The following is a 12,500-nucleotide window of genomic DNA, read 5'->3' on the forward strand; positions in this document are numbered from 1 at the left end:
CTGTTTTTTTCTTCCATTTTCTACCTTTCTTTTTTTTCCATACATATTTAGTGCTATCTTACTAACAACTAATATTAATATCGAACAATTCCAAGGCTTTTTTCTCTTTTTTTTTTTTTTTTATACATTGGCTATTTTCTTCTAACTAGTATCAATATCAAATTTCATTGATATATTTACGTGGATTACCTTTTACATTCCATGGTCATTGTTGTTTTCTTTGTTAGCTGTCAATGGCACCGGGTAACACTGAGATCTTGATTATTGTTGTTGTTGTTGTTGTTGTTGAATCTAAACTCATCGCTAACTCATGTTACCAATTTCTACCTTTCATCACAATGTCACTTCCATCATATTACCACGAAGTCTCTCTCTCTCTCTCTCTCTCTCTCTCTCTCTCTCTCTCTCTCTCTCTCTCTCTCTCTCTCTCTCTCTCGTGCACGCGGTGAGTCAGAGAACAGGGTCATAGAGGTTAATTTACATAAGTTTCAGTGACTGACTGCGACCTTATGTGTCCTTCCCTCCCTCCCTTTCCTCTCCCCCCATCTAACCCACTAGCCACATAAACTTCTCTCCTTCTTCCCTCACCCCACCTCTCTCTCTCTCTCTCTCTCTCTCTCTCTCTCTCTCTCTCTCTCTCTCTCTCTCTCTCTCTCTCTCTCTCTCTCTCTCTCTCTCTCGCTTCGTAACCCTGTCTGTTCCTGTTCCTCTATTTCCTTTGTTCTCTTCCTGCCTCTCATCATCTCCCTTCTGTTTTCCTATATTTCTCCTTCCTCATCTCCTTCCTCTTCCTCGTCTCCCTTCTTGATCAATTCCCTTCTTTTCTCCTAAATTCCCCCTTCCTCATCTCCTTCCTCTTCCTCCCCTCTCGGTCCTTCCATGTTTCATTTCTTTAACTCCTTCCTTTTCCCTTTCTTCCACGCCCAAAAGGGCAAACATTGGCAAACACCTCGAGAAATATGAGACCCATCAAATCTCGAGCAATTTAACCTTTTTTTTCATCTGTTGTGAAGGGTTAAGCGAGTCAAGGACAGGATGGAAAGGAATATCTAGCACACCCACACACAGACAGACTACATAAAAAGTTGGATTTATGTAGAAGCGTGAAACAAAAAAACAGGAAGCGAGGTGTGCGAGGCGTGTGTGTGGCGCGGCGTGGACAAGGGGAGGACCAATCAACAGGCAGATACCTCTCGCCTCGCCACGGGTCATGAGGTTTGGTAACAACAGCACAACACAACACAACACAACACAGTATTGCCCTATACTCCTCACACCCACTCACCCATCCACACACACACACACACACACACACATTACTGTCATCACCTGTTTCCTCCCCACTCTTTGTTTTTTTTTTTTTTTCTCTCTATCTCTATTTTACTGCAACCACATCCTCGCTGCTCCTGATATTTACAATTACACACTCGCACGTCCACACACTCATGCACACGTATACAATACATACACCAGTGCATTCTATAAGTTGTATCTAAAATATTGATCGGAAACCTGGGATTTTAACCGTTTCATTACTTTTTAACACATCTTTCCTTAATTGTTAACCACTCTGAGACGTCTTTTCTTGTTCTTCAGCCACCGCCAAACATTGTACTGGCGAAAAATTGCAAAATCCGTTCTTTTTTTTATCCCCTTCTTTCTTGTAGATGCTCATAAAGATTCCATGCATTGTTTTTAGTGTTGTGAATTGTTCCGTATCACAGCGAGAGTTACAATACCTCTGAAATGAACACCTGAGGATGGTCAAAGGGGAGTGGAGTAATGTTTTGCATGCTGACATACGGACACACAAACAGTTATGGTCATCGTGCTTGCATCCCCATAAAGGGTAATACACATTTCCGCCCGTGGATCAGTGGCCTTTATACATCACCTAAACAGTAATAAACTCAAACTAGATTGATATTTCGGACATATCAAACACACACCAGGAAGTTTGAAGGAACAATGCAGATGAAAAAAACGCACTATATATATTGTGTTTTTGATAATGTAACTTATCTTTGTGTTTGTGTGTTTTGTTAGAAGGAAAAAACACACTACGTACATCTATCCTTGAAAATGAAATACATCTAAGAGTGTTTGTGTGTCTCGTTAGGAAAAAGTAAAAAAAAAAAAAAAGCACGCTAAATCTATCCTGCATAATGTATTCTCACAATAAATCTATATTTTTGTGTGTCTCGTTAGAAAAATAAGTAAAAAAATACACGACATCTTTTCTTGAAAATATATTAACTTTATTCATGTCGTGTCTATGTATCTCCTTAGAAGAAAAAAAAAAAACACTACACCTTCATAATGTATTCACTCTATCTATCTATCTGTGTTTGTGTCCCATCAAATAAAAAAAATAAAATAAAAAGATCACATTTATCCTTCATGATGTATTCAATCCATCTATCCGTGCTTGTGAATCTGGTTCAGAAAAAGAAAAAGAAAAAAACATCTCCCTTGATAATTTACCCCATCCACCTATGTGCCGTATGTATATGTGTGTGTACGTGTCTCGTTATAATTAGCACGCGGGAGACAAACGACGGGTGGCGAGCAGCGCTAAGTCTGCCGCGGAGTGAGGGACGGTGCATTGTGGCGGCGGGACAGTCCATATCCTGTGCATGGTGACGGTTCGCTGGACTCATCCCCGTCCGGCCGCCACACCCCGCCATGTGCTGGGTGCTTTGTCTCTTTCCATGCCGACCTCTATCGCCAATCGTCACCTTCCACCTCTCTCTCTCTCTCTCTCTCTCTCTCTCTCTCTCTCTCTCTCTCTCTCTCTCTCTCTCTGGCGTGTCTGGATAAAATGTTCGCCCCAGGACGTGTTTTTTTTTTTTTTCTCATCCCGGGTTGGTTTGGATTAATAAGACTTTCTTTACGTGAGTCTTCCTCCCCGCCTTCCCTTTGATGTCCAAACCAAGGCTGATTCTTCTCTTCGGCCTGGTATATAGTGTTATTTTTCTCTGGTGTGTTTGTTGTGCGTGCGTGTGTATGGCGCTCAGTTACATTAAGTCATCTCATTGCTATATTAGCAGTAGTAGTAGTAAATATTGTTGTTTTAATAGTAGTAGTAGTAGTAGTAGTAGTAGTAGTAGTAGTAGTAGTAGTAGTAGTAGTAGTAATATCGAGGGTGACAAAGAATAATGAAAATATTTACTACTACTGCTACTACTACTACTACTACTACTACTACTACTACTACTATTACTACTACTACTACTTCAACTATTACTACTACTAGTAATAATAAAAACAACAACAGCAACAACAACAACAACAACAACAACAACAACAACAACAACAACAACAACAACAGCAACAACAACACAAGTACACATACACAACCACATCAGCACCTACCTGAAGAAGATCAGTTCGTTGGGGGGGCACGGCTGTCACCACCACCACCACCACCACCAGGAGCACAAGAGTCACCACGTCTGGAAGCCACCGACGCATCCTGAAACACAAGCACAAACAGCTCAGCATCAAGGCACCACTATCACTTATACCACCCACAGGCCACACCCACTACACTCCCGCGCCCTCTGCAAGACCTCCATCCCAGCCCAGACCTTGACCTGCGCAAAGGGAATGAGTGTCTCCAGCCTCGCGTGGCTTGCCAGTGGTGGGTCGAGGTGGGAGGGTCGTGGCTGTTAACTTAATGAGTGTGGAGGTCACGGCGGCGTTCTATATGAGTCGGATTGTTATAATTACCCACCCGATAACGGGATCTGGCAGGCTAGCAAGGAGGAACGTTTAAACCAAGGCAGAAATACCGATAATAACGTCACCTGCATTACGGTTCCCAGTCCCAACACTGTAATTAATGCGAGAAAAAGATCAGTGGGACGTAGTGAAAGTCTGGCGTTTTATACACGGGGAATAACCGAGAGAAAAAAAAAAAAAATAACTTATCTTTACAATCAAACAGACAATACAACATTCCACTTACGCAAATGACGGAAGTAAAAACACTGTAACTACTCGTAAATGAGCGCCAGGGACAGTGTGGTAATTGTATGCACGGGTAATGAACTCTGAACTTGTGAGGAGGTGATGCACTCGTCTGGGAAGTTTCTTGCCGCCTGGACACACGTGGGGGCGGCTCGCAACTTTTTGTGACACTGCAGGATTGTCTGAGTGGATTTCCTCTTCTTCCTGTTCTTCTTTCGTGTGTGTGTGTGTGTGTGTGTGTGTGTGTATGTGTGTGTGTGTGTGTGTGTGTGTGTGTGAGAGAGAGAGAGAGAGAGAGAGAGAGAGAGAGAGAGAGAGAGAGAGAGAGAGAGAGAGAGAGAGAGAGAGAGAGAGAGAGAGAGAGAGAGAGAGAGAGAGAGAGAGAGAATTTAATATTCTTTAAAGGAAATGGAAAAGAAAAAAAGAATAAGAGACAAAAAAAGGAAGGATAAGGGAAGGAAAAACGAGGAAGAGAGACAGACGGTGAGATTCATAATAAACAAGGACGCAGAGACAAAAGGCTAACCAACTGCGTGACTGCTTTAGTTATTATGGCTGAGCTTCCTATACACAGGCTCCTATAACTGGCTTGACGGGGCGCGCACGCGAGGGTGTCGTCACCTATAACCTGCGGCACAAGCGAGGGTCACAGGCAACATCCGACAGAGAGGAACAAAGGGACAAAGAAACACAGACAAAACGAACAGGCAGACAGACAAAACTCGGGTCGATGGGAAGCGGAGGTCATCTTCTTGTGTCTTTCGTGAAATACCTCACCGCCGTTTTGTTTGTGTTCTCAGCTCGTTTTGTTTTTCCTTTGTTTTGTTCGTTTCCCTCATTAAATTGTACGAGGAGTGTAATTGCAGTGTGGTTTTATTGGTTTATTTAATTAACTAACTTGTTTTTGCGTTTCCCCATTTGTCTGTTTTCTTTATCATTCTTTATGTTTTAATTCCTATGCGTTTGTCTATATTTTGTCTGTCTTCTTTATCATTCTTTATCTTTTATTTCTCATACGTTTGTCCATATTTTGTCTGTCTTCTTTATTATTCTTTATCCTTTATTTTCTATATGCTTGTCTATATCTCGTCTTTATCATTCTTTATCTTCTGTCTTTTAACTTTTACATTTTATCCATAATTCATCACTCATTTATCATGCTTTCTTTTCCCTTTCTTTCAATTAGTCACCTACGCTATAGTCAGGGCGCGGTGAGTCACAACAGCAGGGCGGCCTCCACGTTTCCACAACTGATGCCCTTCGTGGTCAAGAGACATCCATCCACCGCCGCGAGACCAACACTGCGCGAGGCGAGGTCGCGGGATATCCTCCAGCCCCACACGATGGAAACGAACAGACAGACACGCACTCCCAAGCCCAGGATGATTGAGAAAGCTGCCAAAACCCAGGCCCCCCATGATTTCCATATTTCCTTCAGGTAGAGGCAGCAGAGGAGTTCAGTTCTTGCCGGGAAATAACTCGCCCGCCTTCCCTTCACGCCCCTATAGCAACATTCACTCTCGTAACATTGCATGACATGGAAGTGACGGGCGCTCGCATAGGTTTAGTGCCAGACGCCCTGGCCCAGACCAAGAGGGTGATGTGTTATATATTACAATATTTCATAGTACACGCCCTCTCCGTCACTTCCCGTTGTAAATTATGAATACAAGTGGTCCCCCTCCCTGTCTTCCCTCCCACTCCAGGCCCATCCCACCCATCCCCGCCCACCCAATCTTTTCCGCCGCTGGCCACAAAACGGTTCCAGGATTCGTTTGATCCAAAATGGCGAATAAATCCAAGGCTCATAACGAATATCACGAATATAAGGCAAATCCAGGCATTAACTGAATATACGACGATGCCCTGCCCTCCTATGTTTCCGCTAAACATGACCAGCTTGAAGTGCGTAAACCCTGATGTGTGTGTGTGTGTGTGTGTGTGTGTGTGTGTGTGTGTGTGTGTGTGTGTGTGTGTGTGTATATGTGTATATATATATATATATATATATATAGAGAGAGAGAGAGAGAGAGAGAGAGAGAGAGAGAGAGAGAGAGAGAGAGAGAGAGAGAGAGAGAGAGAGAGATTTATACTAAGGGACAGACAAAATACATAAATGCATACAGATGAGCTGTATATAGAACAACTACAGTAAAACACTGGTCCATACGTAGTAAATGGACACACACACACACACACACACACACACACACAGGAATAAAAAAAATAAACAGAGAGAGACAACAAGCCGCAGTACAATTACACAAACAGTGGTAGCAAACAAGACAACCACCACCACCACCACCACTTTTCCCCCCACTTCCCCCCACTACAACCACTACTTTCCTCCTTCCCCCAACATGACCACCACCACCACCACCACCACCATCACACAATACACAGTACACACAAACTCAGTCACGACATTACTTTTTTCAGCACGTTACGAAAACCAACACTACAAAAAATGTGACGTGACTCCCTGTGACGGTGTGTGTGTGTGTGTGGGGGGGGGGATGCGTGACGCGTAGTACTGTACTCTTCACCTGTTTTTTGTCCGCATGTCCTCACTATCTCTCACACCCACACATTGTCCTCTCTCTCTCTCTCTCTCTCTCTCTCTCTCTCTCTCTCTCCTCTCTCTCTCTCTCTCTCCTCTCTCTCTCTCTCTGCTGCAGTCATAACTATTACTATTTTGAAGCAAATGTTTATCCTTGTAACTATAACTGCTACTGCTACAACAGGAACAACAACAACAACTACTACTACTACTACTACTACAACAACAACAACAACAACAACAACAACTATTACTACTACTACTACTACTACTACTACTGTTACGCACCCACCCACCCATCCGCCCACACACACACATATCTAATCACTGCCATCCAATCATTACGTACTACTTCCACTCTCATCGGACTAATTCCCTGTCACTCCCACTCACACTGAGACACGCCCTTATCACACGCTCCATCACTGCCATTGCCCTATTAACACTTCCCATCACTCTCCCCTTCCCCTCCCACTGTCCCCTCCTCTCCTCCTCCTCCACACACACGCCTTGTCATCTGCTAAAAGTCAGCCCGTTTCCTGACCACCATCCTTGCAGTTCTCACTCCCACACTTCCCTCTCACTCACAACTGACCACAAGACATCTGAGGGACGCGAGCATTAGATAAGGAACTCGGAAGCTACAAGGACAGACTCAAAGACACGGTACTTCTTGGTTTACGAACTCACACGTGGGGATTCTGGTATGTGTGGACGTATAGAGTTATGGGACATTGAAAATCGTGTGCTTAGTAATTCAGAAAGGTATAAGCTCAAGGGCTCCAGGCTTAAATTTAATCCTTTGACTGCTATTAGGCATATCTTTATTAATTACTAACGACTTTGAGATATATTTTATTGTTTTGTTGCCACTTCCAAACATTACTTCGGCTAAAAAGTGTAAAATCATTTTTTTTTTTAATCCTCTTCTTTCTTGTACATGTTTATAAAAATTTCATGCATTACTTAGTGCTGTTACTTCTTGCATATCGTAGTGAAGGTTTAAGGACACAAGAACACAGGACAAAGAAAGCTTCCCATAAGCTTTTTTTCTCCTTTGCATGCTAAGAATGAGTCCAGATCGAATATACAACACTAAGATACGCTTGTCCTTTGCCGATGTTTCCTGTATTAGACTATTTCAACCTTCAGAATGTCAGTGACAGTATGACTGACGTCCGCTAATTGAGTAATTGATCATGATTTTAGTGAAGATAATAAAACTCCAGGCAGTGAGAGGTTTAGATTAGTCGATAACTCGTTTTGCCGTCGGTGTCTTTCAAGATTATGTAGTGTAAATCTGCAGCAATGCACTCGACTAGTCTAGTTAGGTTAGGTTATGTCATATATCAAACAACGTGGTCATCATGGCGTTGGTTAGGTTAGATTATGTCGTATATCAAACATCGTGGTTATCGTGGCGTTGAACTCAGGAGGCATAAGAAATACGGAATTATGTAAGCTCGGTGTATATATTCTTTTTTGTATTGTTGACTGAGAACTGATCATTGCACCAAAAAATATTCAGTATACGTGCAGAGTCCACGAAAGTTGATTACACGAGAAAAGCTACTGAGAGTGGCCAATTAATCCAGGAAGACTGTAATAATGAAAAAAAAAAAAAAAAAGGTAAAAACGAGAAGAAAGACCTTTAAAAATTGTTCTGAGATAGGTTCATATTATTGAACCCTCTGAATTTTCGTCACAACTCTTCTCAAAGGCCAAAAATATTAATGATTCTTCTCAAAAAAAAAAAAAAGAAAAAAAAAAAGAAAGAATCCCATTAACTGCAAATGAAAGACTGATAGAAATTGTGGAGATAAGACACGGAATCTTTTGAGTGCGCGGTCCTTGATGTGTCAATTTACCTGCATTAGATTACTCTCTCTCTCTCTCTCTCTCTCTCTCTCTCTCTCTCTCTCTCTCTCTCTCTCTCTCTCTCTCTCTCTCTCTCTCTCTCTCTCTCTCTCTCTCTCCGGCTGAACACGACAGAAAAAATCACGGTGCAAAAAAAAAAAAAAAAAAAAAAAAGAAAGAAAAAAAAGACAGGAGACAAACCACAACACATCCTCCACACACAAGGACGAACCACGATCCTATTGACGCTTTCCTTTCCCCCCTCTCTCTCTCTCTCTCTCTCTCTCTCTCTCTCTCTCTCTCTCTCTCTCTCTCTCTCTCTCTCTCTCTACGATACAGCAAGCCCTTGTCTCAAAACTTATTCATTCACACTTCCTCCGTCCACTTGAATCACAGTCCTGCGTAACCCGCCCCCCTGCCTCTCACTGCACCGCGTGTCATACAACTTGCTGCATCTATACTTGTCATATCAATTCTCCGGTGTTTATTCTCGTGGTGCCTTAACAACAATTCATCTATTTAATCTGTCTATTTATCTGAGTTTCTGTTTTTCTGTCTATTGATCTATGTATTTATCTGTCTCTCTCTCTCTATTTTATCAATCAACGTTTTTTTTTTTCTTTAGATAAGTGCAGTTTCTCTCCCACACGATATAACACGCAAATCATAGCTAACAGTAAGAGTTAATACCATTTACTTGAGAATATTGGTACTCCTAAACAAATCGCAGGGTATATGAACACACACAAAGGCAAAAAATAAACAAAAAAGAAGAAAAAAAGAGTTCCGCCTCTTAGCCAAGAATCCCATAGCTCAGATTAGGCAGCTCGCATGCTTAAGTGCACATGATAACAACACTGCGCGCCTGAGATCAAAGTTACGGTGGGAGGTGCGCTTCTTGTGACTCTTGACGACGGTAATCAGCTCCTCGTGGCCTTGCAGTCTCTTACCCAGTACTATGGGACGTGAAGAGGATGCGGCGTCAATTTTGTGCTTATTATTTCCTCCAAGAGTTGCCATAAGATGCCGGTACTCATCCACGCACGGTCTAATGAAGCTTTGTTGGTCTGATCCTGCCTCTATCAGTCAAAAGGTGGATGGATATATCAGCTAGTTGAATGTTCCCTGTTAATCCAACGGCTATGTTTTTTTTATGAGCTAAACAAAATTATCTGCATGAAGTTTAAAGTATAATTTCGAAAGACGGCATCCACTGAGAACAAAAAAGAACTGGTGGAGTAACTCGAATTGCTTACTGCCTGCATTTTATTTTTATTTATTTATTTCTTATTTATCTATTTATTTATCTATTTTTTTTTTTTCAAAGAGAGACATTAATATAACATGTGTCACTGTGTCATATGCAGGAAGGTGTTATGATCAGGCAGCAGATTTCCAGCCACCAACACTCAACACAAGACCTCGCGCGGCACGGACTTTGTAGCAAAGAGTGATGGCCTCCCTCCACCGTGCTGTGAAAGACGAGGATCCACTCCTTAACGTTTTTGCTAGATTACTCTAATGAAAGTCACTGGAGTGTTTTCAAGAATTTTCATGATTCTATAATGGTAAGTTGACAAGGATTATGTACACATGTGACATCAAAAAGAAAAGAAACTGTAAAACCAGACTAATTATTACTGTGCCCTTTGGAAATTTATAAGAGAACAGAATACGAACACAGGACACACACACACACACACACACACACACACACACACACACACATACACACACACACACACATGAACATCATCCACACTTCTACAACCTTGAGAGTTTCCGAAAAAAAAAGTCAATTGTACAGCAAAGTCGGTGGTTTCTAAGAATAGTTTTCAATTCGTCACAGCAGAACCGTCTCGAGTGCAAGCAAGTCAAGTGTTCCCCTCCTCCCTCTCATAAAAAAAAAAAGGTCATAACTTTGCAAATTCTACATGATCACTGCACAATACAACTGTCTCATCCTTCAACCACCTACTCTGTGCACCTTCCTAATGCAAGAGTTAACCACTATTCTCAGTCTTTCATCCTTGTTACCGGTAAACTAGAACTCTCTGCCTACTTCTGTATTTCCATCTACCTTTGACTTAAATTGTTTCGGAGGAAAGTTTCAAGACGCTTCTCTCAACCTTTTTTTTTGGATAATCTGTTTTTATTCCAGACTCTGGATACTGGTGCCTTCAGTGGGTCATTCTATTTAGATCTTCTTTGTTGCCCTTGGCCGGCGCCCCTCTCACGTAAAAAAGTAAAAATAACAGTATGAGATAAACACACATACACACACACACACACACACACACACACACACACACACACACACACACACACACACACACACAACACGTAAACTAACACCAACTCTTGTATAATCACAGAAATAACACGCCTTTTACATCCACTACCACAGTTATACCTCACCTCGCCTCCCTCCTCCCCCTCCCAGTAAATGATCCTGGAAAGGGTTTAGGAGGCTCACAACGACTTCATTGGCTTGTTAAGTAAATATGCGGCGTGTTTTCAGGTTTACCAGCCACGGCATGGTGTAATTATTAGCATCACTCCAGTATTTATAGCATCGGGGCGCAGATTACACCCGGAGCACCCCAAGCACCGCAGTCCACTCCAATTAGGACCACTGCTTGATTGGGAGTGTTTATGGTGTGGCGTGGTGGTGGTGATGGTGGTGGTGGTAGTGGTGGTGGTGGTGGTGGTGGAGAGAGAGAGAGAGAGAGAGAGAGAGAGAGAGAGAGAGAGAGAGAGAGAGAGAGAGAGAGAGAGAGAGAGAGCCAGCCAGCCAGCCAGCCAGCCATCCAACCATCCATCCAACCAGCCAGCCAGCCAGACAGACAGACAGACAAAGAAACTCAGCCAGCCAGCCAGACAAACAAACAAACAGGCAAACAGGCGGAGAATCATATAGAAGAATAAAAGCTGCGGCTGTTCACGCGACCATATAACACCCTCATCTTCAAATCTTGCCAGGATGTGTGTTTCCTCTAATTGTTTATGAGTCTATGTGGTGAAAAAAAAAAAAAAAAACGTCTATGTGGGGAAAAAAAAAAAACGTGTCCTTTTTTTCCTGTCTTTATACAAATCCTGTGAACAATTAGAGGAAACACCACATCCCGACAATACAAGATGGTAATCCTTCCCTTTTATCCCGTGTCCTTATCATCCTTTTCTTTTTCTCCTCCTCCTCCTCCTCCTCGTCCTCCTCCTATTCTCCTCTTCTTCTTCCTTCTTCTGCTCGTTTTCCTGTCTGCAGTGTGGTACAGGTGGATGGGGGGAGGAAACTCATCCTTATTTGTCCTTCCTCATTAACATACAAACATCACGAGGTGGTGGTGGTGGTGGTGGTGGTGGTGGCAACAGCCTCTCGCATGGCGGCGGTAATGCTGCTGCTGTTTTCACAAGCTCTTATCGTACGGAATAGTTACCCTACAAGCTTTCACACTTGGAGCCACAAAGCCAAGAAAATTATGACTATTGAGAAACACTATATGCCCGTATTCTGAAACACTTCGATCTCTCATAAAGACTATTTTTACAAGCCACTGAGACGAGTAATTGTGGTTTTTTGCGCGTTTTTTTTTTTTCTTCTATTGATAACGCAAAACCCTTGTTAGAGAACCAAAGAAATGACCCGGAATACCTCAGTACCTTCCACAATGGCCTTCTAACCCTTTTGACTGTTTTTTGACACATTTCCTCGTGTCCTTGCAGTCTTTTACCTACTACTATGGGGTGTGAAGAGGATGCGGCGTCTGTTTTATGCTGATTATCTCCAAGGGTTGTCGTAAGATGCCTATACTCCTATATGCACGTCTAATGAAGTTCCTTTCTTGTCCTACCACTACTTCGAAACATTATACTACCTGGAAATTGCAAAATCTATTATCTTTTTATCCCCCTTCTTTTTTGTAGATGCTTATAAAGATTTCATATATTGTCTTTAGTGCTGGGAATTGTTGCACACAGCAGTGAAAGGGTTTTAATCCATTGACTGCTATGAATTCTCAGGTTAAATCAAATGTCACGTTGTAAATTAAAGGTATAATTTCACAACATGCCACTGACTGCTAAAAAAGTGAATGACGGTGCAATTAAAATT

The 12,500-nt window shown here is 42.3% G+C and overlaps 1 protein-coding gene across 3 annotated transcripts in view; it reads right to left on the reverse strand.

Moving 5' to 3' along the window:
* The window catches only part of LOC135109332 (MAM and LDL-receptor class A domain-containing protein 1-like), a 47,137-nt gene that overhangs the window by 31,233 nt on the left and 3,404 nt on the right, over positions 1-12,500 (reverse strand). For all 3 annotated transcript variants that reach the window (XM_064020695.1, XM_064020713.1, XM_064020703.1), the window contains exon 2: positions 3,376-3,475. In XM_064020695.1, the coding sequence (XP_063876765.1) occupies positions 3,376-3,474 (99 nt within the window). In that variant the 5' untranslated portion in view covers position 3,475. The remainder of the gene's footprint in view (positions 1-3,375; positions 3,476-12,500) is intronic.

This window comes from Scylla paramamosain, chromosome 2 (genome assembly GCF_035594125.1).
Source record: "Scylla paramamosain isolate STU-SP2022 chromosome 2, ASM3559412v1, whole genome shotgun sequence".
Lineage (NCBI taxonomy): Eukaryota > Metazoa > Arthropoda > Malacostraca > Decapoda > Portunidae > Scylla > Scylla paramamosain.